This window comes from Ciona intestinalis, chromosome 4 (genome assembly GCF_000224145.3).
Source record: "Ciona intestinalis chromosome 4, KH, whole genome shotgun sequence".
Lineage (NCBI taxonomy): Eukaryota > Metazoa > Chordata > Ascidiacea > Phlebobranchia > Cionidae > Ciona > Ciona intestinalis.
In genome coordinates this window covers 3190244-3217516 of record NC_020169.2, presented here as the reverse complement: position 1 = coordinate 3217516, position 27273 = coordinate 3190244, and the positions used below count along the sequence as shown (strand labels likewise).

At 38.4% G+C, this 27273-nt stretch overlaps 3 protein-coding genes across 5 annotated transcripts; 2 read left to right on the top strand and 1 right to left on the bottom strand.

The window, feature by feature from the left end:
- Positions 1 to 1459: 1459 nt before the first annotated feature.
- On the top strand, positions 1460 to 6993 carry LOC100184664 (BRD4-interacting chromatin-remodeling complex-associated protein-like). Of its 2 annotated transcripts, none has more exons than XM_018811555.2 (14): positions 1460 to 1574; positions 2194 to 2250; positions 2599 to 2662; positions 2729 to 4318; positions 4452 to 4589; positions 4696 to 4833; positions 4926 to 5045; positions 5139 to 5237; positions 5306 to 5469; positions 5657 to 5780; positions 5970 to 6089; positions 6146 to 6239; positions 6314 to 6385; positions 6453 to 6993. In XM_018811555.2, exons 2-14 carry the CDS (start codon positions 2213 to 2215, stop codon positions 6680 to 6682), a joined length of 2991 nt encoding a protein of 996 aa, XP_018667100.1. In that variant the 5' UTR covers positions 1460 to 1574; positions 2194 to 2212; the 3' UTR covers positions 6683 to 6993. The 2 variants fall into 2 exon arrangements, with proteins under 2 accessions (XP_018667100.1, XP_009858319.1); XM_009860017.3 differs by lacking the exon at positions 1460 to 1574 and adding an exon at positions 1823 to 2054.
- A 6725-nt stretch (positions 6994 to 13718) lies between these two features.
- On the top strand, positions 13719 to 21859 carry LOC100187060 (vang-like protein 2). Of its 2 annotated transcripts, none has more exons than XM_009860016.3 (14): positions 13719 to 13887; positions 14316 to 14389; positions 15243 to 15334; positions 16325 to 16414; positions 16708 to 16863; positions 17215 to 17321; positions 17843 to 17936; positions 18586 to 18746; positions 19262 to 19401; positions 20050 to 20185; positions 20302 to 20416; positions 20560 to 20702; positions 20771 to 20867; positions 21096 to 21859. In XM_009860016.3, exons 1-14 carry the CDS (start codon positions 13832 to 13834, stop codon positions 21240 to 21242), a joined length of 1608 nt encoding a protein of 535 aa, XP_009858318.1. In that variant the 5' UTR covers positions 13719 to 13831; the 3' UTR covers positions 21243 to 21859. The 2 variants fall into 2 exon arrangements, with proteins under 2 accessions (XP_009858318.1, XP_002121953.1); XM_002121917.4 differs by having other exon boundaries at positions 13721 to 13887; positions 14316 to 14422.
- LOC100183011 lies at positions 21808 to 27114 on the bottom strand. Its single transcript, XM_026834006.1, has 17 exons — positions 26955 to 27114; positions 26543 to 26682; positions 25904 to 26241; positions 25310 to 25474; positions 25036 to 25248; positions 24894 to 24983; positions 24690 to 24837; positions 24524 to 24634; positions 24125 to 24293; positions 23915 to 24041; positions 23500 to 23642; positions 23253 to 23434; positions 23064 to 23192; positions 22895 to 23011; positions 22620 to 22838; positions 22036 to 22364; positions 21808 to 21980 (listed from the first exon to the last, which is right to left on the bottom strand). The coding sequence occupies exons 3-17, from the start codon at positions 25998 to 26000 to the stop codon at positions 21901 to 21903; spliced, it is 2319 nt and encodes a 772-aa protein (XP_026689807.1). The 5' UTR covers positions 26001 to 26241; positions 26543 to 26682; positions 26955 to 27114; the 3' UTR covers positions 21808 to 21900.
- Positions 27115 to 27273: the final 159 nt, after the last annotated feature.

The window sequence follows — 27273 nt, the reverse complement described above, 5'->3', positions numbered from 1 at the left end:
TAAACAACTGCCAGGAATAAATTCTGCAATCATGCGATTCATAACTTTCAGACAACAATGTAACTTACTCAAGCGAAACGTAAGGTAATGGGGAGTAAACAAGATGGCCAAATAAGGATTAAAATGACCACTATAGGCACTAACAATGTTACTTCTTCAAAAGTTTGACAGTTTTCCTTTCTACAAATCTACACCTTTCTATATCTTACCGTTGCACAGCTAATGCTTAAATTAAACGAGGTTACCCTGGTTTTATGAATTTAGGACAAAAGAAACTTTTTTACCTTGGAAACATACCCCAAAAAAATCTTTGTAAAATTTATGCAGATTAGCATTACACATGTATGAAATGAAAACATTACGATATAGTTTATTTATACCCTCCGTTATCACGTTACGACGATGCGGAACTAGAGGATGTACGTTGGTGTCGTGAACGTATTCTTTTTGTTGCTTTCGTGACGTGTTTTGTTTTAATTTGCTCTCAAGAAGTGCGATGAGTCATCATGGGAAAACTTTGCTTTGTTCGAAATTTCAAATCAAGCAAGGGTTAATAATGAGTTACACCGGAGTCTGTATATAAATATAAATTAAAAAATATTGAACCCTGGGTTGCACCACAGAACTATAGCGTCATATATTGTTGTTGTTGTTTAAAAGAATTGTTTTAATCAAAGAGATTATGGTTTTAATCTCTTTGTTTTAATTATGGCCTGTATAGTAAAAGTAGCTTTAGCCGATATTGTCAAAGTGCAACTACTTCAATCGTTGTATCTGCGAGCTTTATTTAGGTTCCCCTTTGCAGTGAAGATGCTGTATTTTTCCATTAATAGACGTCGTATTAAGTGAACAATCTTCCAGACCTTGTCAACAACATTTACATCTCTTCAGGGGCCGAGGGGCAGGGTTAACCATAGTCATATTTCCATACGCTAGACCTACGCCTATACTTCAGTATATCCTCCAGGTGGCAGTACACAAAACGAATGCGATAAATGAGTTACGACAACATTTCGAGATAATAGGTTACAAAGTCCAATTTTGGCATTATGATATAACTAGAAACAAATGTATCGGAATTTTCCCAGGTAGGAACAAATGTTCGGAAATCACATCTGATACAATGGTTGTCGCTTGGCAGCGTTGTTCATGACAAGCAAGTAGGCACTTATGAAACATTTCGTTACATTATACGTTTACAGACTATATCAATTTAATTGGAAGCAGGTTTAATTTTGTTTTTGTAGTCACACGTATGTAAATGATTATGTGAGAGGACGCATATTCGTTGGCGTTTGGGTACAACTCAAACAGGGAGTGTATGCATACAACGAAGAAAATTTAAATTTCTCTTCCGCAATTATTCTTACATATAAACCACTGCAGTTCAAAAGTAAACTGATTTGTACACATTGACGAACGCTCTCATTTGCATTTGTGGATGCATCACGTGACTCTCAGAAGCGAGTATTCATGATGTCATACCCAAAAGCAAATTCGATTGGCCAACGTTGATCCGCCCCTGTTCGATAGGTTGGGAAATCCCAAATGGCTAGCACGTCCCGATGATGAAGGTAAGTTTCTTTCTATTTATTATATTCACTCGTTTCTTGCTGCTGTGGCGTGTGGCTGTGTGTTGTGCGCGAGAAATAAAATGCGAGAGCGCTGTTTAGTATCCATACTCTCGTTGAAAAACATGAAACACCCGCATAAATGTATTTGTAGTTTTCCCACCGTAAATTTCCGAACGTGACTTTTCAAGTGTCGTTTGTCGGCATAGAATGACGTAACAATGGAATAACATGATCATAATTTTTAAATTAATTTTTCGAACTCCTTAAAATTTCCAAATCACATGATGTGAATTGCACCCAACACAAGCCTTCATGACGGCTCTGTCGTAGCTCGTGTTTCATTCTTAAAGAAACACAGATGACACTGAACGGCCAGAATCCGGCCTATTACCAGTGATAGAGTAACAATATGTGCTTTGTCAAGATACACCATATGTTATACATCCAATAAATTCGCCAACAAGCATGATTTTATTACATGTAAGTAGGTAATAATACCCCATCAAACACAAAATAATTCTGATTATGGTAATGTTTTAAAGAATGGTATTTAAAAACTAATTTAGGCCGTTTTCCACAAAATATTTCTCATTAAAGTGAAATTTTATTTGTGTTTTAGATGATCTTGCGATGGTACAATGGAGAATAGTACAAACAGTTTATTCGACGGCTTTGGGTAAGTAAAATAGATGTTTAAAGTTTATGTATCTTGTTAAAATTGTTTTTCGGCTGTTATCGCAGCCTAAGCAGCACCGTTGTTGAGGCGGTGCGTGTTATTTTTGACATTGAACAATAGAATATGTGTAACTTGTAACAGGTATTTGATTTGTATATGTAAATATTTCATACACTCGATAGAAGAAGTGGTGTGGACTGTGGTTTGGTATTGACTGCACCTAGTGAATTGAGATTTCATTCGTTACATTTATTCATAAATTGCAAGTTTAGTTTGATATGAGATTAGCTGTTTTGTAGAACAAGCCTTATGATCGGTTTTACCATAATAGAGCCACTTTTTTTGCAGAGATAATTTCCTAGAAGACTTAGTTACAAATGAACAGAATGAAAACAGGAATAACATAAATAAAGTAAGTAATTTGATTTTTTTTGTTACCTAAAATCCCTATGTTGAGACTGATTTATTGTTGTCACAGTATAATGAAAGCAGTGGAGGGTCTCTGGATATCTTGCAGCAATCGTTGCAGGCTGCTGAAATTATCAACAACGAATCATCTGCTGACTTCGATGGTTTGGATGATTTTAGCTTCAACCTTAGTAGCAGCTATGGCAAGGAAGAATCACTTAACGATTTATATGGAACTTCATTAACCAGTAATCAGTCAAAACTGAACTCATCAGAGCAGTTTGACGCTTCACAGTTTTTGAATCTGCCACAGCAAGATACAAGTAAAAACAATCAGACTTTAAATGGTACCAGTGTGCCAAGTAAAGCAGTTTACATTTCTGAGTCCTCTGCACCTCTAACTGTAACTTGGTCAAACTCACCTACAGCTCCAGGGAACTCTATAAATACAGTAACTATTCCTACTACAAATGTACCCAATGCTGCACAAGGGTACAATGAAAGTTCCAATGTAGGAAATAACAGTTTTAAAATTCAACTTTCATCGAATGTAGGCAATTCCCAACAAAGCGGTGTTTATGTTATCACATCGCACCAACTGCAGCAGAATTCATCAGTATACACAACTATATCCCAGAGCACTGCTTCTGCTCAAAGTCGTACCTACCTAGTTTCAAATGGGGGATCAAATTTTTATTCTGCCCCTGCACAAACATTTACAAGCAACAGTCAAATTGCACCCAGTGTGGTGCAAGCCAGTAATGTCCAGCCATCAAATCGAACTGCCTATTCTATGCAACAGTACCCTACCAGTAACAGTGTTAACATGATTCAGCTTACACCACTTCAAAATTCCACACCATCAAATTTGCCAGCTGCAGGTTCAGTTGTTCAAACGGTACAAACAAGTGCTCCGATTTCTACTTCATCAGTTCTGCCACCAGTTGACCAACAGCAGACAAACAAACTCGCGATTTTGCTTCAGAAAAGAGCAAGCCAAACCACTGGTGGTGCTGCCGTGTTACGAGTTGGTAATCAGAACATAAACATCTCAAACCCTGAAGTGGCAAACGCTCTAGCAGCCAACATACTGCGCCATCAAAGGTTGAAACAGCAGCAGCAGCCACAGTCTTCAAACTCTCAAATATTGCAGCAACAGCAGCATAGTACTGCAGGTTCTGAAAAAACGTTTATTAACATTGCTGGTGTGCAGCAAAATTCAGTGCACCCTGCAATTAAAATTGAGCAACCTAAAGCTCAATACGTCATCTCACCTTTAACACAACGCCCACAATCAGGTTCTGAAGGTCATGTGAACAATACCATTGTACAATCAACTCGACTGCAAACCACAACTCAATCAGGCAACAAAAGTAACAGTCCTGTTCCTATCAATCGCATACAGATTGCAAGTGTAAACATTCCTATCTCAACCCCACAAAACATTCAGATAAATGTTACAGCTTTGCCCAAAAGTTCATTTTCTACCGACACAACCAAAACTGTTTCTATAGCTCAGGCAATCCCCATTGCAGTAACCACTGCAACTACTGTTTCAAGTGCACTGGTCAAGCAGTTGGCTTCAAACTTAAAATTGAAGCTTACAACTCAACAAGCAAGTCAATTGACGAAAGAACAACTACAGCGGTTGTTGATTCAGGTAAATTACCAAAATTTATTTTTTATCTTAAACATATATAAATTTTCTGTATTTTAAGGTGGTTATGGTCACTCTCCATTAGAATACTGCTCTTAATGGGTATTTAAGTGTGTTTACATTTTTTGTGTCACAGCATCAAGCTGCAGTCCGAGCAAGAAAAGTTGGTGCCCAAGTTAATTCAACATTAAAAGAAATTAATTCAACAACGAGAATTCAAAGTAATTCACCATCAAATGTAATTACTGTCTCTGCTAACACTGACAATACACAAGTAAGTGTTATGTGTACGTTTGCAGTCTTTACACAATGTCAAAGGCCAAATCTGTGCACTGTTGTTGATGTAGGTATTTACTATTTATACACATATTTATTCACAGAACAAACCTGTTCAGTTTTCTACCACGACCACACCTGCCACACCAGGGTTTCTTACTTTTCGTGTGGATCCTAAATTAACGTATCAACAAGTAGAGGAAGTCCAGCACATCATATCACACAAGCTCCCACTTGCAAAGGTTTGCTTCTAAATATACTTTTAGGTTTTAGTGATAGTGCAATACTGTGCCAAAAAGTATAATTAACCTTTACTACATTGAACATACTGCAGGCACCTCCATTGACAAGAGAACAGAAACAACTTCTAGCTGCCTTTCGTGCTCAGTTGAAATCTATGGATACCCCTGTACAGCAGTATTATCTTCGCAATCCCCAACTATTTTTACAGAAGGTTAGACGAATGCTTTGATTTGCTATATTTACTGCATAACTGTGGCAGAAAAATTCAGAAGAAGAAGTGGAAACAAATTTGTTTTTCGTGTAGGTATATCAGCATCTACAAACCGGCAAAGAATTTGTGCTTCATGTAAAAGCAGACACATCTAATGCACTAAAATCCGCAATATCAATTGCACAGTCCAAGGTAAACTGTTGTGATTCGCGTCTTCAAAGGTTAATATTCCCAACATTTTAACACTTTTGTTCTTACAGCATCCTACAATATCTTTGACAAGTGATCCTTCAAAACCTAAGCTTTCCACTATTAAAATAAATCGCACTTTATCACCAATACCTCAGCTTGCAGTGAAGAGGGGTATCAAGCGGCCAGCTGATGATGATACAACTCTACTAACTCAATCACCTAAAACTTCATTGTAAGTTTGCTGAATATAACTTATTTGCCCTAGTATTGCTGTGAAAGGACAGTCCTTATCATTCAGTTGTTCTACTTTATACATCCCGTGCCCACTTCTGAGTTACCATGTATGTAACTTTGCAAAGCTTATGGAATGCTATTGCTAATTTTGTTAACCTTTTTTATTACAAAACATTTTTTCCCAGAATAATGCAGAAGCTGGAACAACAACAAGACCTTTGCACATCTGCCGATACCAATACAATGTTCAACAGCATTGATGATGCCATTGAAAGATTACTTCCTTATCATGTATGCAACATGCCCGAGGTAAATGATACAACAGCCCCGATCTTGCCCACACCTTTTATCGCATGTTTTACAACTGTCGTAATGTCGTTTTACTGTTTCTATTTGCTCGTTAAATAATAAACTTTTCGATATCAGTTTCAAGAAATAATTAAAACATTATGGTATTTATTTTTGTAAACATGAATAATTACTTCTACTATTTCACAGATTATGCCAGAAGAGTTTGACAAGAGTGAGCCACTCTTTTCTTCCCATTCAACTTACCTGGTGAACAAAATGGACAGAATGCTTGCCAAATACAATATGCTCTCGTTGCGGGAAGATGCGGTAAACAGATAGAAACATTATAAAATATCTTTAACTCACTTTTACTTTTTTTACAGAGAAGTTCTTGTTCTGCAAACTTAGTTATGATTGAACGCTCCTTCTTACAACATGAACGAGCTGAATTTGCCAAATTAAAGCAAGCAGTTCTTGGTATGTGCTTCAAGTTTTTCCACAATTTTTAGAGTAAGTTATAATGATTTATAATTAACATGTATATTATCCAGATGATCCTAGTCAATTGTTAAACTACATACCTCGAACACCAGACAACAGAGAAGTTTTATCACTCCTAAGAGGTGCGTTGGATGAAAAAACAGTTTTTGTATAAGTTGTATTAATTATACTGTTACTTACATCCTTCAGGTGGCCAGGATGCCACAGGGGAAAGTTCAGAAAACTCGCAACTATATAGCGACTCTGAAGAATCTCGCTCACAACGTAACTCATACGAATATGGGGATACATCCGATTATATGGAATCTTACTCAACTAAGCCAAACGACATGTATGAAGCTGTAGAATGTGAAGTGGTTACATTTGATGATCAGCAAGATACTTTACTACAAGAGGCAGTGGATAGTATTTTGTCTTGACAGCGTTAAACCTTTCAGTTTAAATTTCATTAAAAACGTCACAAATTTCTTGGCATATGCCAATAATACCACTTACTTTCTATTGTACTTTTTAGCAATTTTATTCATTTCCACTGGTGCTAAGTGAACAGCAACACTTTTCAAACCACCTGTCCAGGTTTGTTAAAACTGTTGGTTGTTTTTCAATCATGATTTGTTGCTGCGCTACATTTTGTTTTTGCACTGATTCCAGGAGCAACATTAGTTTGATCACTAACAATGTTTTCCACACTATAAGGTTGGTGGAATAAAATACAATAACCTTTATTTCTCTTTTGAACTTTACCAGTCACATAGGTTTAGATCAAACAATTTTAAAATAGTCTCAGTATCTGTACTTTTTATGTTTTAGTGCTTTCTTTAATTGGAAAGAAAGAGGGGGGGAGAAAGAAAGGTAGGAAACCTTGTTTCCATGGTGCTGGGCTAAGGAACTTTGTATAAATGTTACTGGCCTAAAGGAATTACATATGGTTCTGTGAGAGTACGGCAAGGCTGTTAACCATTTGTCGTATATTTCGATTAGCTTGGCCGAAAAGTTTGACATGTATAGTAGCCTGGGGTGAGATGGAACATGATCTGAAAATATGTCTTTTAAGTGTTTAAAATATCCTACAATATTTTATTTTGAGTATATTTATGGAATTTTAGCCCCTGTAGCAAGCCGTGCCCATATTACTATCTTACTATAACAAACACTGTTAACGCTGATGCGTAAACGTGGGACCATTTTGTTCCTGTCGTCGTGCTCGTGTGCTGTATTAATTTGGACCCGTCATTCGGCGGCGTTACTGTGCTTTCGTAAATCATTGGTAAAAAGGTGACAAGCGAATGCGATTCGGCGCGAGTTAATTCTTGCAATTTAAACAGAGATGTTGCGTAACAGTACTACTGTATAAGAGTGATGGAACATGGCAGGTTAACTCTGTACGAACGTCGATCTTGGAGCTTTATAGACAACAAGTCGTTAAGATAAGCAAAGCTCATTTTTCAGTTGAACATATTGAGCCGATGGTACTTTCTGTGTGTATACTTGCGCTACATTACGGAAACATAAGTGCACAATGTAATTGCCTAGATTAGTTTGTTTGCTCAACTGATACGAGGTCAGTAGACCGTGTTAAGCTCTAATAATTTGCTACTTGATAGTGTAAATACTTTTAACACGTTATATACATGTACAGGCCACACGGTCAGGTCATGCATCAAAATTCTTTTAAAATATTTCCTACTAAAGGGGACAGCATGACACTTTTGGCACAGGTGAAAACTCATGGTAGAAAGTTAACAAACACAGCAGACAGAACTGTAACAGATTTCGCTTTTGTTTAATAATGTGACGTTTGAAACGTCGTCTTTATCAAGGCAAGTTCTCGCTATCTGCCGCCACGTTCAAAATATTGAAACTCGGCTGCAGTCTACGTTTTGTGGCAAGTGTTCCCGAATTAGCGGCTCCATAGTATTTGCGCTGCGGGGTACAACAGCTTTGTTCCCAAATTGATCGAAAGGGCCTCTCGGTTTTATTGTTCCATTCGCGCTTGAGCGCGCAGGAGCTTATCACCGTCGAACAAAAGAGCAACGTCGCGCCCGCCAACGTTTTTTCTATGCTTGGGCGAGGTTTGTGTATCGTGAAACATTCTCGCCACTTGAGAGTTCGCTTCGTTCTAAGCTTCAGTACGAGCTATGAAAGTGATGTTTATCCAGCGTGAGTAAGAAGTGTGTGTACACCGAGTCCTTGTTTAGTAATCCGCGCTTTTTTAACGCAGATAGATTTATAAACCGTTAAATAGTTGGACCTATCGAAAGATTATAGAATACACGAGATTAGTTTTAGTGCCCTCTACAATCTCGAGCGAAGATTATCCGTTCCACAGAGAGACTAAGCAGTCCCGATAGACTCACCACCTGCCTTGGTACCTCTTATATCAGCAGATCACGTTTGCGTACGCTGTAATGTAATGTGTGTAAAATGCTATAGTTAGTGTATAAGACTGTAAGTAAAGATAAAAGATCGACAATCGTTTTGGTAAGTTAAGAGGCAAGATATAAGCCAACTTATTGTGTTGATTGGTCGCTACAAGGATGGAAAAGTATGCTTTCATGTTTTAAAACAGATTTTATGGGTAGGCAGCATACACGAATGCTTGCGAAATAGCGGCCATGCTACTAATTACAAAAATGTTATGGCACAGCGAGGACACTCAGTATTGGGCGTCTACTGTAATAATAGTAATTAATAAGTTTTGTCTCATCTTCCCAACCTACGGTTATCGCCCTAATATGTAGGTTCGTTTCAACGTTTTGCCCTGCCTGAATAATCCAAATTCTTCGCTTCTTAAGTAACGCATAACTTACTGCAGACTGTCGTTCCGCCAACTTCACTTATTTCCAAACACCACTGACACGTCGTTGAGTTATGTGTGAGGTTTAAGAGTATTTGCAATTACTTAGAGCAGATTAAGATCAACTCGTTTCCGGTGAAAGCAACCGCTGTAGAGTTGACTTAATCAGCATTGAAATAACCGCAATAGTTAAGATCTCAACCTGCCCATAATCTGCTTTGTTGCCAACCATTTTGTGTTGTTGAAGTTTAACATATGTCAGCTGTATAGAACCGCATGTTTCAGAGGTTGTTTTGATTTGCTTGAAAGTCTTAACCTCCTAGCTATTTCCTAAGGAGTTGTAAGCACATTGCGAAATTTGTGTGCAGTTGAGGTTAATTTGAAAACGCTCGCGTAAGTTTCAAGTCACCCGTGCCCGTTAACGTCAGCACAGGCATACTTTAAAAGGGATGGCAACCTCGGCGAAAGTAAACTTTACTGTAGTTTGTGTTATGACTAGCACCCACCGGTTCCCAAGGCGTGACAGTAAAGTCAAAATCACCACCCTTCCTCTGCTGGTGTGGAGTGATAGCCAAACCCTGGAGAAGTTTCAAACTTACACTGTAGCGGGAAATGTTCCGCTTGCATTGCGTTCACGGCGCCTTGAAGGCAGGCGCACCTTTACACAACTGTTCCGCGTTTGCCTAAGTGGGGTGGCGAACTTTTCTGGCCACGATTTCCAGTGAGTGAATCCTGGGCCTCGTCGTGCTCGAGAGCAACCATTGAAGACGATGTACGCCACTTCAGCTTGTGTTTGTGATACAGTTGATCCGCTTACGGCAACAAACTATCGCATTACGAATACCGGACGAGTGGAAAGAGAAGTGGACAACAAACGTTGTGGTATGTCGAAATTTTAATATCAAGAACGTTTCTCATTGATTTTCCCAGCAACACAGCAATTAGTGTTGGGCGGCGGTAACCAAGAACTGTGATCACTGATCTGTGATGTTATGTTGGAATTTCAATTCCAAACATCTGCACCAAAACGGGTAGATTTAACAAAGCAAGCGTGTTTAAATTCATTAATCGGCAATCACCGCCCCCTTTGTTTTGCTAAGTAGGTTGGGCAGGAACCGCGTCGCATCAAAAAACCCGCTGCTAATCGCTTTACGACGCTGCCCGCCTTTTAACTGGCGGTCGTTAATTCCTGTATCTCCCCCTCGCCTCTGGCCCTTCACACTTTGCCCGGGTCGCGATTGCCCGCGATCTTCTGCCGTTCCACCAAAACAAGGTCTTAATAAAGAAGATTGGAGGCTAGCAATTGTTTGCTTGGCCAACCGAAAACACTCCGCTGGCCTCGTTCGTCACTCACGCTGTGGTTGTGTGACGTGTGAGCTCGTTTTAATTAGACCGTTCTCGATTGATAAAGTCACCAACGAAAAGGCGAAGCAATACCTAACTACTGAAACGGCGACTCCGATTAAATGGCCGCGGGTCATTTTCTCATGCAATCATTGAATTCTTAATGTTGATCTATATTTGGAGATCGTTTAATGTAAATTGTTTGTTGCTCGTGTGATGTGTTATTCAAGTAGTTCAAGGCAGGTTGGTACACCAGTTTAGCTGACTGACGTTCAGAGATTCGTAGAAAGGAAAAGTTTACCGAATTTGCAACAAACCAACCGTCCCTTTCGATTCTTTGCAGGTGGGCCGTTTCTTTTGTCGCTCACACGCTTCATAGTATTTGTAGGAGATAATAATTCTACCCGTTATAAAACTCTCTATACCACGTGTGCACGTCAGGTGTGGCGAACCAGCAATTCTCGGAGGTATTGTTTCGCTTGTATATTGCCTTATCAATCATTCTGTCGTCTGCACTCAATAGATTTTCGTGATTTCGCTATATTATTTGTGTTTCAAAGTTGGTGACGTATCTATGTTGTGAGATAGACCCTTTGGCAATTTTTCATCAATAATTTATCCTCATTTGCCATTCTGGGACATTGTCAATACTAATGAGTCTAGTCAGTCTTCGACGGGTGAAAGTAATACTAAACATTAAAGCCAAAACTTTTGGACACCCAGTAACGGACGCTGTTGTCGATATATCCTTGTTCTCCTGCGTTCTGCAAATATTTTGTCTGTCAACAAAACTGTCATTGTGGGTCTCCGCGCTCTCCAAAGCAAAAAAGGACGCCGCGACATTTGAAGCCAATTTTCTTCACTCGGTCAGATTTGGTCGAACTGTTCAGTTCTCCTGTTTCATAATGTTTGTTATTGCTCTCACTTCTATTTACGGTCAGCAGTCAGGTCAGTGGCAGCGCCCAACCTTTAGATCTGGCTTAAATTGGTACTTTGTATAGCTGTACTACAAGATTAGGTAAAGAAAGAATGTACGCGAGGTATTACTTCTGATTAGATAGACCGTGTTAACCTTAAAGTCTTAGCTCATCTATCAGGGTTTAATAAAATTCATAAGCTCTCGACAAGCGGAAAAGTAGCCCCTTATGTACATTTGTGTGTGGACGTGATTCATCATGTCTTTTTGGTAAGAACCGTGTAACATAAGTACACCAACATGAAAAATAACTTGGAATAAGGTTTGTTTGTCGAAGACGGTTTATTTTGGCGAACAAAACTACAGTTTCAATTTCACCGCCAGCGATGAAATTTAAATCTTCTAACAGCACGGGAACAACTGTAAATTGACGAGTCTTGAACTTTTGACTTGCAAGTTACTAAAATATTTTATTACTTCTTAAAACGTTTTGATCCCGCTTAGAAATCCTGTATGTGTGTAAACATTGTTCAGATCATAGGTCTATAGCCCTCGACCTCCGCTTTTAAGTTCCACGATGGCTGTTTGGATTTAAACCTCATCGTTGTATGCCGACTCGACCGAAACAAGAGGTAGCAGTTAATCCTGTTAACTTGGACCAGCGGCGTGTCCGGCCAAAAAAACGGATTATTGCGCTTGAGACGGAAATTATCTTCACGCTGCGTTGCAAAGAAAGAAGGTGATAGCTTGAGAAAAAAACTTGATCTCAAAAACCCCAGCATGTGACATTGAACTAGAAACAGTCGACAGAAGTTTCAGTTGTGTCATGTTTCAAGATTACGAGGTTATTACAAGCTTAAAAGGCACATCTTTGGTTCCTATGAACATTCCAGGTTCATTGCTAGTTGCTGTAGGAGGCTATGGCAGAAGCTGGGAGCTATTACTGTCTCCAACCATGTGTTAAAAATATAAAGCTCCCGTAACCCTTCGAACTTTGTTCAGCTTGTTGTGCTGCGTAAGCAATGCGTGTAGAATGCCAGGATAAGTTAAATTAATTTCCACTTTTATAAGCGACAGTTTACCGACAGACTTGGGCCAGGTTTGAATTCAACTTTCACTGGTCTAATGATTAACCAATATTGCTGAATGCTGATGATTCACGTCAGATTCAGCCTTAGTGTTGTTGCAAAACCCCAACGTCTGGAAGTGTGCTGAACCCAAGGGATTTTGAATGTCGTCTATCTTTCGAGCATTAGTGTCAAGAACATAGTTGCAGAGCTGAAAATGAGCGCCTTTCAGCATCAGCGCAACGAATCTTGTTTTGAACCGAAACATTTTACCATCACCCACTGGGCGAATATTTAAACGTTAAAAAGACCATCCGCTTCTAGATTCAAAGTAGAAACAGAGAAAAGTAAAGCAACTAGATCGTATGCTATTTATCAATTTCAAAGTTTCAATTGCGCGCCTTTGCCAAGTTGTTTTAGGGCTGGGCGTAATTTGATACGAAAATTACGTTTGAGGCAGCAGGCGTTCTCTGTCCAGGGTAATTTAACGACCGTGACCAGTTTGGGCTGTTTTACGACCGACATTACAGCTATACAGTTGTTTCCGTTGCTTTGAACTACGAGATCTCGCTACCATTTACACTTGGAGAGAAATTCACACCGTAAAGTGTCCGGGATTCCCAAACGCCATTCCTATTATTCACTTCCTGTCATATGTCCCTATGGCTCGTATAATGACCGAAAGAAATGGTATAGGCTCAAACAATATACAATTAAACTACAGTGAAATGTTCCCCACGCAGATATTAAAAACCTAAACAAATACTACTCATTCTATGATTAAAAATTTTGTAAAAACCATATTTTTACAGGAAACTTTATTGTTACAATAACGTTACGACTCTCGCGTTGCTTTTAAATGTGTCACAAATTTGGGTGCCGATTCTCACGTTTGTTTATTTTATTATTGTCTTCTGGGCGTTAGCTCTCTATTATACCAACTCCCGAGTGTGTGTGTTGGTTGTTTATTCAGTCATAGTAGTTTAAAGCGTAACGGACGCTCTATTTATCCAAGCTTTATTTCTGAAAATGAAGTTATATAAATGGGTTTTCAACCATTTTTAATATTGCAAAAAAGTGTATTACTATACTCTTGTGTCCAGTATACATGTTTTGCATATTGAACATATTTTTTCATCTAGATTAGGTTTATCTTTTCAGGAGTTAGGTAATTTATGTTGACAGCAGAAGTTTGGTTGGTATGTCAGATCTGTAGCTGCTCATTCATGCCTAAATAGTTAGACTGGAATGTAGCATTTCAATTGTAAATCTAACTTTGTGGTTTGTTGATATAGCTTTCCAGGAAATGATAACCAACTGTTTTTATGCTTAGGTGAAATTTGTAAGAAACAGGCTTTTTTAGGTTGACTGTATTTTTCCTGATTTTAACCACTGGGAAATAGTTTGGATTGGTATAAACAATTGGAAGTAGCTGAAAATACACATGGACACGGACAAATTACAAGACAATGATTCAGAGTATTCTCTGGCAACAAACAGGTTTGTCTTTCTTACACGTCCAAATACATTTCCTCTCCAATAAAATAAAAGGGTTGTTAACTAATATCCAGTATTAATATTATTTTTTTTTATGTATTTTTAGCCTATACTATAAACAAGTAAACAAGTGTTTTATATATTCGATATTCCTATTTAAAAATCAAGCTATTACAACCATACAGCTTGGTTATTTATACTTCTAGCTCTCCTTAGCTCGATTTGGTAAGAAATATTTGGTACGAAATAATTTAAATTTACCCTTTAACATGCTTTTTACTGATGCCCTTTCCCATACTGTTTATTCATAGCAGGTTTTAGTGGCAGCTGTTTTACGTTGATTTCCATCTCTTTATTATTATAATAATTACATCTTTTGCTAATGTTTTTTTTAAATATGAAAATAATGTTAAATTGTTTTATTTTTTTAGATCGGAGCGGTCACGACATGGTCACAAGCGACACAGGTCACATGAGCGGGGAAGTCGTCGCCATAGAAACCGAGGTAGTGGAAACGAGCTTGATGATGATTATGAAGGTTTGTATGACGCAACAAAAGAGCATCTCTGGATCAGGAGACCTTTGGACAGTTTCAGCAGCTTGCATGGATTGAAAATTGAAGTTCCAAGGGTGTATTAACGCAAATAACGAGTTTGTCAGTAACTCTTTCAGTTTCAATTATAGCGTGGTGTTTTTTGAGTAGCTATTTAACATTTCAATTTAATTTGGTCACTAACCAGAAGAGATTGTATGAGATTTAGTGCGAGCCCAAATAGAAGCATCTTTTGATTTGAAATCTGCATATTGGTAACATGCATGGTGGTAATGCTTAATTGCTTTACGAATTAATCATAGCACGGACTCTTAAGTTACAAAGCATCCTGATCCATTCATAAGTCATTACAGCATGAAGACAGATATGAGAAGAAGGGCAATGTGGCATAATGCTGTTGAAAGCTGAAAAGTTACAGAAAAGGTCACTATTCTTAGCAGCAGGGCTTACCATTGTACTAGAAGTGTATGTTTAGTGAGTTGATAGCCAGGTTTTAATATAGCACCTTTCATGGTGTGTAACATGCTCTTTGTGCGTCATGCATACCCGTATGACACATATATATATTATAATGTGTGCTTAACATATGTTTGCTGTTGTGTGCTGTTTATCATTATCATTCTCTGATAAATCTGCATGAACTTTTACTTGCATGTGGAATATTTCACCACTCTCATTATTTTGATTTCAAAGAAAATCTTGCAACTAAATCTTAAAATGCACCTGAACCATATAATGACAATGAGACTGCATTCATTGACAAACTTGGTATTTTGGTTTTTTTAAAACAAAAATGAACCTCCAGGTGAGAAAACAGTCACAATTAGAACCCCACCTATGGATGGGAGACACGACAGCAGAGCAACTGAAGGAACCATCTCTGTTAACATACCTGAGGTAATGTTTCAGAAATTTTAACATTTTTTGCATTTTTTAACAGCATTACCAAAGTGGAGGGCACAAAAGCCATGCTTAAATATTTGTCTGGTATTTTTTTGTATTAGTCAATTAATAAGTTAAGGGTACCATACATGAAATCTCTTTTCTGTGACAAAGTTACATGCTGATAACAAAGGTGTTTAAACAGTTACCTCACACCACATTGTATGTAACCATGTTATGTACCACCATTGTAGAAACCCAAACTTACTCACTCACTTAAGCTGTGGTCAATCAATAATCTTGTTAGTGTTTTTAGTGGTTACTGGTAAGCACACCTAAGTGACCTGTAATTCAATATCCATTAGCTGTTAGTTGGAACGAGGTGGTTCAGTATACGTTTGTTTTGTCACCGATCCCCACAAAGTGTAACTCTTGTTTGAAAGAACCATTCATTCACTCTGCTCTCCAGTACAAGTGCTTTTTAATCGACCACAGCGAAGAAAATATTTATTTTGGCCACTCTGTAGCACAACTCGCCAGTTGTTGGCTACTAACGATCAAATTGTAGTTAGATAAATGTGCTAACTTGCCCCAGGCAATGATAAACTGCCTAGTTCAACAGCATGTCTACCATTATTATGATATGCTCGATGGATTGTGTGATAACAAGACATTCCGCTACATTGCTAAGCTCAGCCATTCGTCACACTAATCTACTAACCACAGCTAAAAATACAGAACTGTTGATTCCATCACATTGTTTAACCAGTGTATATCTAACCCACGAACAATGCTACCATTTTTTTCGTTTGCATTGTCTTATTGCTGGCCATTTTTTATTTAGATTCCATTTAGATTTAATAACTTCCTTTATACTCCCAAGCATTTCCTGTGTGTGTACGCAATAGGAAATAAATGGAACATAAACTGGCGCTTTTAGCCCACTTTCCATATCCACTAAACAAATATAAGGTATTGTTATACAACTCCTCGAAATTGTTGCAGGATGATAACTGGGGCGAGACCAACACCTTTATATCAGGAACCACAGACGTCACGCAACTCAGTCATGAATCGCTTGCAAAACTGACCAAGGTGGGTAAACAAATATATTTTTGTATATGACATATGCAGCTGCAAATATTAGGCTTGTTGTATCTAATCCATGTTAAGATCTCACCAGGCCAAGTGCGTGCATGTTTCAACTGCTTTCAATATTTCATGATATTTGCTTGAATTTTTCAATGACGTCATCATGCATACTTTGTAATCGAGTTTAAACTTGCATTTTGTCCATACAAACTTGTACACAGTACACAGCATAATTATACAGCAAACGGTTTACAGTGGAAGTAGTTTAAACACATTTTCTTCTCATAAACCAACAGGATATTGAAGCTTCAATTGGTTTTCGAGACTGTGGTTATGTTGGGACCATTATATTTGCCCTTATTTCCTACCTTTCCCCGATAGCATTTGTGGTGATGCCGAAATTTTTGTGGGACAACTCATCTCCTCTTTCAGCGTGCGGCACCTCATGTAAAGTAAGAAATACTTTTGTGGCAAATTCTGTTTTCCTTATTTGTTTACTAGACTGTATCTCTGTCAACAAGTGCATTACAGAAATCTATATTTGGTTGCCACAATATTGAAAATTTATCTGTCAAAATAAATCTAAATAACTGTTATACCATATTTCAGCTTTACATATCCAAATGCAAATAAATATAAAACTTCCCAACAACTATGCAACAATCAATCAGCCCTGAAAAGTGGATGGCGCTGGAGATACAGGCCTTTTTTAACAGTTTAAATTTAGGCAATATCCAGATTAAATATCATTTATGTAATTTACCCCTACTTACCTAACCACATAATGCATGCTTTATACACAGGGTACCCTCATCAGTATGTCATTCAAACTCCTCATACTCCTTGTAGCATCATGGGCAATATTTTTCCGACGCCAGAGAACCAGCATGCCAAAAGTGTTTATGTTCAGGTAATGTAAAAAAAGAAATATTTTCCAATTGATTTTAGCATGCTGTTATTTGAAAGATATAGTACCCACTAGACGACTACTACATGTAGTATGTCTCACATAATACAAATAACTACACCAGGTTGTTAATTCTTCCATGTATTTTTATAGGTTTTATCACATGCTTGACTCCTTTTATTGTTGCGCTATGTAATCAAACTGTATGTCAATGTATTGCTGCAATGTATGACTTCAAGTCAATTAGATCCCCCCCCATTTGTATGCGTTGTGACACACTCTGTTTCAATTAGAAGTTAAACTTAATAATAAATAAACATAAATAGCTTGTTTGTCTGCTAGGTGTAGCGGCAACGCTTATTTTTTCCAGTTAATTGTAAATATATAGTAAAAAAATTATAAAACTGTAAGTGTGTTTTACCAACTGTTGTTTTATCGCTATATCCTGTCTTTTCGTTTAAAATATTATCAAAATTTTTGCCACCGTAATCGCTGAGCCAAGTTAAGTTATTCTTATGTCCCAGGTCTCTGATCATGGTATTTGTTCTTCTAATCACACTCACGTACTGGCTGTTTTATGGCATCTGGATTTTGGAGCAAAAGGAAAAAGACTTTCAGGTACAATATCCACCGTTGCTGGATTATTCAACCTTCATATTTCAATAACCCTTCTAAGCCGCCAACCATTTCAATGTTATGGAAGGTATAAGCGTTGCGGTTCCCGTGTCAATATTTGACCTTTATTGTGTGTTCAGCAGCAATGATCATACGAGCACTGACAGAAACGTTATTGCCGACCAAAAATTCGCTTTCATCATACTGGTATTGCTTATACCCCCTTGCTATTGTCCAAACCTAACTTGTCAAACACCTCACGTTCGTTAGGTCCTGTGCGATCTTGCCCATATCTATTTACGTCTTTTTACCAAAGTGGAAAACATTTCCTTCATTTAGGCCTCACTCACTTAAAATATAGTAGGGTAGGGAAAGATTGGGCACTTTTCTTTCCGTTTTTTCGTCCCATTTAATGATAAACAAAGAACATCCAAAGAATTATAAACCCGTATCTTCACGATTCCCATAGACCATTGTTTAATGTTTAATACACGAACAGGATATTGAGATATTATGTGCTAAAGATGTCCCGTCTTTTCCCTGTCCTACTATATGATATATTCATAAAAAAGTGTCGCCCATGCACTTTTTAAACTATCAAAGCCACGTCTAAAAGTCAAGCTTTTCAATCATTGTTTTATTTCCATTTCAGTCGATAATCGAGTTCTCAGACAGCATGACGAACTGCCTCTTATTCGTGCATTATCTCTCGCTTGTTTTACTCGAACTACGTCACTTACAAACCACCTTCGTGCTCGAAGTTATTCGAACCACCGATGGCGAACGACGGTTCTACAACATTGGAGACTTGAGGTGCACACAGAAACATGTTGTTTTATTACGCGGTTATTACGTAATACGGATTCGTAACAAGCGTAATATTATTATTCCCCTTGCAAGCTGTCGCACGAACCCCCCGCCTGAATTATTAATGATGTTTATTTGCTGCCACTAAGGGATTCGAGCCAATATTACATTTTCACGTCTAGCTATATCGTATACAGCGAATAAGCACATTTATACTGTGGAGTAAATGACATTAGATACATATTGAACTTTTTGTAAGAATGTAATAAATGCATTTAACAAGGCCGTAATATATTCTAGCGCATATTCGAGGCACTGATGATACAATTTTACAATCAATTAACCAATTACATAAAAACGACATTCATTTACAAAAAAAAAACTCTAAATTACATTGACTGCCTGAAACTTACACGTTAAAAACGTCGAAACGTTTTCAATTTGTTACTATCAACACCACCACAATTAAACTTGCTTTTATCCTAGGAAAACCTACTAATCGCTTGCTTTTTTCCACGCAGCATCCAGCGTTGTTCAGTGTGGGTGTTGGAGAAATATTATTGCGACTTTCCCGTGTATAATCCAGCCCTGATGCGTATACCTTCTCGTAGCGCACGTATGAAGCATATCAACAATACATTTAAAGTGTATGACGTCGATGGTAAGTCTGGAGATTCCTTGGGGTTTAAATGGATGAAACTTACTTATCCTCGCATGGCGGGGCAAACGACGTCGTTATGACATGTGGCTCTTATGTAATGACAGTCGTTGTGGTACGTTGTTATTTCATAAACCTCTATATAACGTTGTGGATGAATGAATGCATGAACATATGTAACTAACTTTATCATCGCGTGGCCGGAAAACGACAGTCACACGGGTTTAATACCTCGTGCACACACGGGTTTTATTATTATCACACGGGTTTAATACCTCGTGCCAGCTTACAAGTTACCATATGTTTTGCTTTGTTGGTGATTAATTTTTTACCTTGTCTTGCCTAAGGGCGCATACGCCGACAATGGTAGCAGCGCAAGCCTTGAACCCATTGGTGTGGTCGATTGTTTTTGCTTTCTGTATTGCTGAATATATGAATATATAAACAACCCATTAGTAACCACTGGGTTGGATAAATGGATAACAGTTAATTTGCCCAAGGAAATGTACGCCCACAATTGGTAATGGGAAAATGTATTATAACCTCTGCTAGGAACTCATTGGTTATTAAATTTATGGAGCATTTTTAATAACAAATACAAATTTCTGTTAAAAAAAGAAAATCACGTTAATACTTACGGTTGTTATTCAGGCAAACCGGGCAATGACACACAAGGACAAAATCGTGCGATTCTTGCAGCGGTTGCTAGGCGACGAGATGCAGGACATAATGAAAGATATTATGAGGAAGCAGAATATGAGAGAAGAGTAAGGAAGAGACGAGCAAGGTGAGAGAGAATTTTAAAAATGTAATTTTCTTAATTACTGTTTTAATTCTTTGATTTAAAATGAAAGCAACCATATCACGATTCCGTGCATATTACACGACTTACTTTATAATTAGGTTGGTCGCCGCCACCGAAGACGCTTTCACTCACATTCGAAAAGCAAGCGAGCATGAAATTAACACGAAGGGCAAGTCGTCCAACTCTGTCATGGAGTGCGACGCCGCCTCTGAGGTGAGCATTCTGCGGCCGATTGTGACGTCATGATTGGCCTCTGTGACGTCAAAATGCGAACCGCGCGGTTGTTTTGCGACTAAGCGTCGGCTTTTCTGTGTGTTCACTTTGTGATGTTTTCTAATTTCTTGTTTAACTTTCAGGCCATATTCCCCGCGTTGGCTAGATCGTTGCAGAAGTACCTTCGCACCACACGTCAACACCAACATTACCAGGTAGAAGATATCCATAAACATCTTGCTTTCTGTATCAAGAACGAAATGACTCCAAAAGCTTTCCTACAAAGGTAGTTTCACACCTCTACAATAAACTGCGTCAACTCTATAATGTTATAACTTTTATTACCGCATACAGATACATCAATCCCGGCTCTTACTTGACCTATGATCCACGTCACGACTCTAGTCAATGGGACTTAGTAAGCGACGAACCTCTTGTTAATATGCTTAAGGTAAGTCCTAATATTTCACCGGCAATTTGATAAAAAAAACTTCAGTTTTAACAAAATCGCGTTTGTTACCTGATTCAATGCTGAACGTTGTGTGTTCTATTCTATATGGGCGAGGTCCTACACGACCTACAGCGTTGCGCGCCGTGGTTCATATTATTTATGCCAGTATTAGCGTTGTGTGTATCGATTTACATTTTGTTAAATATTACCCTCATTTTTGTTCTACAGGACGGCACAGTGTTTCGACTTAACCAGCCCGAGTATTCCCTCGTCGTTACCGTGCGCAAATCTCCACGAATTGGTTTGCAGGAGGTTTTCATTGATCCCGATTCTTACCGTTATGTAATGCACATGCAGAGCGAGACGTCGGTGTGACGTCATCATTTCATGACGTCATCCGACCGTAAGATCGCCTGCTTCGCTCCGCCACGATCGGTACACCCCCGACACAAAGTGTAATATATTTAACGTGAGCGATAGCAGGGCCCAGCTACCCGAGTGTCGAGTACTCGGTTCCCACTATAGTGTGGCGTCTACGAAGCCCACTTTTATTGGATCCGCATTGAGGCAAAGCCAAATTTACCAAATTCGTTACTCCTATCAACCAAGTGCCAGCTCTTTTGTTTTTTAAAAGTTCTTTCTCATCCCGGTCGTATATTACGACCATTTTATCTGCTACGGAACGCATGATGCTGCAGAAGGATTGTGTCCAAGTCAAAACGTGAGGAGAGTGCAATCTGCCTAATCATAACGGACCAAAGCGACGATGCCTTCTGCAATTTCCATAGTTTTTCTATCACTGGTACCCTGCGTTCTGGAATGGAATGTTTTCTTAGATCATTTATTATCAAACTTCGAGAATTTTCTTCGCAGAAGTCACCAAGGCAACCGCATAGTCGTGTTGCCACACTGTCTAACATGTTTAAGAAAATAACGATCGTTTAAATAAAATCTGCTGTATTTGCGCGTACTTCACGAACGTGTCAGCTAAAGAACTACAAATTTATATTGTATGTACAGTGGAAATATGTAACTACATAGTAGTGTCAGCATTCGTTTCTTGAGTATACACAATCGCTTCTATTCGGCCCATTGGTAGGTCATGTGGTCTCACTGCAAAATGGATAAATTTTATTTGACAATCTTATTGAAGTAGTCGTAAAATTACCGTTTGCTGGACTGGTATTTTCATCGGCTTTTTGAGTATCTCTAGAGCTTCTAAAACTCGGCAGTCGAGGCATAGTTTTCCACACACTTCCGATCACTTCAGAGTACAGGAATGGGTTAGTAGCGCTGTTTATTGGAAGCAAAACTATGGCAGCTACAGCGTAGCTCGTTGGGTCGACACTTCCGCCAGTCAAACTTATAAAACTAATTATACAAACTGGCACCCAGCATAGAAAGTTGGTCACTGTTATTCTGGTTATGTTCTTCTGTAGTCCAATTGCTCTGCTTGTATCTGTTCTACCCGCCTTCTTTGCTGCCACGACCGCAATCCTGTGAAGTTAACAAACAGTTGCAGATCCAAACCATATAGTACTGTGGGGGGAGATGGGACAACTTTAGCACATAATATCCGAATAGCCTGCTAGTGTCTTATACATTTAACAACGGTTTATAAAAGTCGTGAGAATACGGTTTTATAATTCTTAGAATGTTTATTGTTTACTACCAAATGGGACAATAAAGTAGAATGAAAAGGTGTCCTATCTTCCCCCACCCTATACTAATATGAGTGTACATATACCTCACCTGTAGATCATAAGATATGCCAACACAATGTAAGCAAAGGCAGCGAAATTGATCACCATGAGAAACATAGAAAAAGCGGACGACTTGTCCAAAGATGAATTAGGAAAAATTCTCGGCAAACAGACGCCATGTGAAGAGTAGTAACCAAAGCTGCGTGCGGGAACGTAACTGCTATTGATCCGAGATATAACAGTCGTCATTGTTTCCCAAGTTAATGTTCTGTGGAACCAATTTACTAAATCAGTTTGTCGCAAGAAGTATTTGAAATAACTTACCTACTTAGGTTTGTAGTAAAATAGCCTCTGCTTTGATTCTGTAAACTCCAAATTCGTAGAACTATATCTTCCGCTTCTTGTTTATTCAGCAGTCCAGCATACGGGTTGTCCATATACCTACCAAACACCATATAATTCATGCTTCACCATGTTTAATAAGCATACAAACCAAACTGCCATGGTAAAGGTATCTTGTAGCGAAGGTAGCAGAGGAATCACTGCAAACATTATCGAAACAACCCAAGCCAGAACAACAGACCAAACAACCTTTCGGACTGATATACTACCCGGCAGAGGACTAAAGAAATAATTGTCTTAAATTTATTATAATCGCCCAATTTAAACATGTTGGTCCAACCTTTTTACAACGATCAGTCGACAAGTTGTCATAACAGTAAGAACAAACATGGACGTTTCGATGCTCACCAAAGCCACGCAACCAAGAATCGTACAGAATATACTGGATTTCCATTTCAGATGATGGTAACAGTAAACACCTTGGTACATAACATCTTTCACGCCAAGAATTATCAAATAAACCTGTATGTGGATACCAAAAAAATTACACCTATACCGTACAGTTAAGATTTTCTCATAAAACTTACACCAATCATTAAATCAGCCAACGCTAAATTAATTGCCAGGACTCTGCTGCTGCTAACAATATCACTCTCATTGCGTCTTGCATTTCGAAGTCGATTACCGTTTTGACAAAGGACCAAGATATTGCCTGCTACAGCGATAATACCTGTTTGAATAGCGGTTTATTTTGAGTTATATTATATATATATATAGTAGGATGGGAAAAATGGGACACCTTTAGCACATAATATCAAAATATCCTTATGGTGTTTTAAACAATTGACAACAGTCTGTGGGAGTCGTGAGGATACGCGGTTTTATAGTGGTTTAAATGTTCTTTGTTTACAACCAAACAAGACGATACATAGAACAAAAAGGTTTCCCGTCTTTTTCTAGCCAACTATATATGTATATATTATTAAATAACGTTGGACCCACCTACAACCCCAACGGACACCCTGAGAATTGTGCTGTTGATTAAAAACTGATCGGATGAGAACGGACTGAAGGTACAGTTCTGGCATTCGTCCTCTCCATTGGCACAATCGAAATTCCCATTACAAACCTATATACGGTATTGCGCATTACGTATGGTTGGCTCGAAGCATAAACACAAAGTAATCGGAACAAATTTGCATGCCAGAGTACCTTAGAATGCGATATATAGGCTGGCGAAGTGGTGGAGCAGTAGAAGTGAGTGGCCTCGCTACAATTTACCTCATCACTTCCGTCGAAACAGTCGGTAATTGCATTACATCTAGCAGTAAGCGGAATGTGGATTGGAAGCTTAGTTGCTCCGTGATCAGCACAATAGAATCTTGTATATATACAGTATAAGAGTAATTATATAGTTTGAAAAGTTGTATCAAAAATCTGAATGCTCAAGACACGATTTTCTGGTCTGTTTCAACACAAACATAATATCCCATATGTAAGATACCATTTTCATTTCAAACGTTTAAAAAATAAAACCGTCTTCAGTGATATCAGAAAATATATGAACGTGTAAGTAAAAACGTTAACGAAACGTGCAAAGAAAGAACAAACCTGTTCTGACATCCCTTTTCGTCTACTGAATCGTTCGGTACAGCTGGGTTACAAGTTGGAAAACCATCGCATATTTCCTTTCCAATTCTCGCTGACTTGGAATTCGGGCAGCTAAGTAATATAAAGTTATCATAAAATGTCAAACATTTATAAACACAATTCGCACATGAAGCCCAAGGTTCCTTGTACGTGATCGCAGTACTTTGGCAAGGAGTGATTTGAACATATGGTTGCGTTACATTCATCGTCCAAGTCCTCGCAAAAAGCTAAGCCATCACAAGCTGTAGTGTACCGTGGTGCGTCGAAGATGTATTCTGTAGGTACAGATGTTAAAATATTGATATTTCTTTCAGTATTTTGTGCCGCCTACCCGGTGGGTTTGATTTCTTAGTGTAAGATTTGCATTGGTACATAGAGTCGCAACTGTCTTCGTCTGACCCATCGGAGCAGTCAAGGACCACTGAAATATTATTAATGTAACATTTTTATGCACAAATCAGTCATGCTCTTACAGTTGCATCTCTTAAAATCATCTACAAGCTGTTTCCCGTCTGCGCATGCGAACAAATTCAAAGATTCTCGCCCGCAATTTTTTTCGTCCTCTCCCATAGCACAGTCAACGATCCGGTCGCACACGTTTGTTCGGTTGATGCATTTTTCAAAACCATTGCTGCTTGTTTTGCATTTTATTTCACCCACTTTACAGGAGCCACAATTTTCACCAACTTAAAAAAGATTGGCTTCATTTAGCTGCACATAACTTAAACTACGGGATTTTTAGTTTACCTTTACAAAGCTGTTGACAAAGTGGTGGAAATGTGTGTGATTTGCTTAGACACAAACATTCGTCAGTTAAGTCCGAACACTGAAACAAGCCATCACATCTTTGCCTTAATGGTATAACAAGACTTGTATCTAAACACCTGAAGCATTTATCGCTCAGAAACTCTCCTGTGAAAAGAACGATTCTCAACCGTTATAAAATCCAATCCCGTTGTCACTACTGGTAATTACTAATAGGGGGTGTTCAAATTGTGAGTTAACACCTACAAAGCTACATGTGGTAACTCGTAAGCAAATACAGTGTATATTGTGGGGTGGGGTAAGATGGAACACCTTAAGCACATGATACCTAAATATCCTGGACCACGGCCTACTAGAGATATCTCTAGTAGGCCGTGCCTGGACGCGTTTTAAACAATTAACAACGGTCTATATAGGAGTCGTGAGGATGCAATTTTAAAATCTGTTGAACGTTATTTGTTTACTATACCACATGCGACGAGAAAATAAAATGAAAAGCTGTCCCACCCCCCACGCTACTAAATAAGGCACCCCATGTTATAATGACTTTAGTATTTTAGTTAAGCAACAAAAAACCTGATCGCTCGATCGCTGGTTTATTGCCACAGAAACATTCGTCTGTTCCGTCATCACAGTCGTTTATTCCGTCACAAACGTATTCCTTTGGCAGCATGCAGTAGTTGGTAACGTGTGTTTTGGTCACCGCACACTGATAGCCCGGAGAGTTAGACCTGCTAATACAAATCTCATTAAATAAGCGTAAACAAAATACAGTCTTAATGCGAACCCATATTTCTGTTCATCCAAATGATCCAACACACAGTCTACTTTTGAGTCACAAAATTGGGACCGCAACCGACATGTAATACCATCACCACAGCGAAACGTATGGTTGCAGTTACATTCGTCCTCTCCTGTAGGATTACAAAAAGAAAACAAGTTTATTGTTTAATACGGTAAGGTGGGTGAAGATGAGACACCTTTTCATTCTATTTTCTCATTCCATTTGGTTGTAAAAAAAAAACAATTAAAAAATTATAAAACCGTATCTTTACGACTCTCATAGACCGTTGTTAATTGTTTAAAACACGATCAGGATATTTTGATATGTGCTAAGAGTGTCCCATTTAACCCCATGTGCCAAAGGTGTCCTATCCTACCCCACAGTAGAATATACATGGAATGAAGACAAATTTTCCTCTTGACCATTTATACCTCTGAGACAGTCGATATATCCGTCACACAAATGCTGTGTGGAGAGGAAACAACTTCTTACATCTCCCTTGATCACCGTACACTTTATCCCGTCCAAACTTTTACTCGCGTTGGTATATACTATTTCATCTGAGCCGTCTCTGTAAAATGAAATGCGCTAGGTTGGGGTAAGATGGCCACTGTTTTCATACTATTTTATCGTTCCATTTGGTGGTACACAAAAAATATTACCATCAATATATAACCGTATCCTTCGACTCTTAAATGCGTTTTTAATTGTTAAAAACACGAATACGAAATATTAGATAATGTTTGCTAACGTTATTCATCTTTCCCACAGTGGTACTATATGGTAAATATCTGGTAAAGTAATAGAATCGCACTTAGACCATATATACCCAAGATTTTTTACTTGCAATGTGTGGTTCCGTCGCAGTATTGTTCTCTGTAGATACATTGACCGTCCGAACATTCATACAGGTTTTTGGCTTGACAACTTCCATCGGCTGTTGTCATAAAAATGTTCATAAATACTTGCATTGCTATCGGTAATTTCAGGGTGGGGAAAACGGGTCACCTTTATCTCATAATATTCAAATTTCCTGATCATGTTTTAAATAATGGTCTATGAAAGTTGAGAGAATACGGTTTTATAATTCTTTGAATGTTCTTTGTTCACTATCAAATTGGACGAGAAAATGTAATGACAAAGTGTCCCATCTTCCCATCCT

Coding starts and splice junctions, on each gene's coding strand:
- LOC100184664 (XM_018811555.2), top strand. CDS start 2,213: ATGGAGAATAGTACAAACAGTTTATTCGACGGCTTTGG. Junction 2,251..2,598: donor AGTTTATTCGACGGCTTTGG/GTAAGTAAAATA, acceptor CTTTTTTTGCAG/AGATAATTTCCTAGAAGACT. Junction 5,781..5,969: donor ATGTATGCAACATGCCCGAG/GTAAATGATACA, acceptor ACTATTTCACAG/ATTATGCCAGAAGAGTTTGA.
- LOC100187060 (XM_002121917.4), top strand. CDS start 13,832: ATGGACACGGACAAATTACAAGACAATGATTCAGAGTATTCTCTGGCA. Junction 16,864..17,214: donor CGTGCGGCACCTCATGTAAA/GTAAGAAATACT, acceptor CTTTATACACAG/GGTACCCTCATCAGTATGTC. Junction 20,703..20,770: donor CCAAAAGCTTTCCTACAAAG/GTAGTTTCACAC, acceptor TACCGCATACAG/ATACATCAATCCCGGCTCTT.
- LOC100183011 (XM_026834006.1), bottom strand. CDS start 26,000: ATGCTGCCAAAGGAATACGTTTGTGACGGAATAAACGACTGTGATGAC. Junction 24,838..24,893: donor TAAGAAATCAAACCCACCGG/GTAGGCGGCACA, acceptor CTGTACCTACAG/AATACATCTTCGACGCACCA. Junction 23,435..23,499: donor TGGCTGATTTAATGATTGGT/GTAAGTTTTATG, acceptor ATCCACATACAG/GTTTATTTGATAATTCTTGG.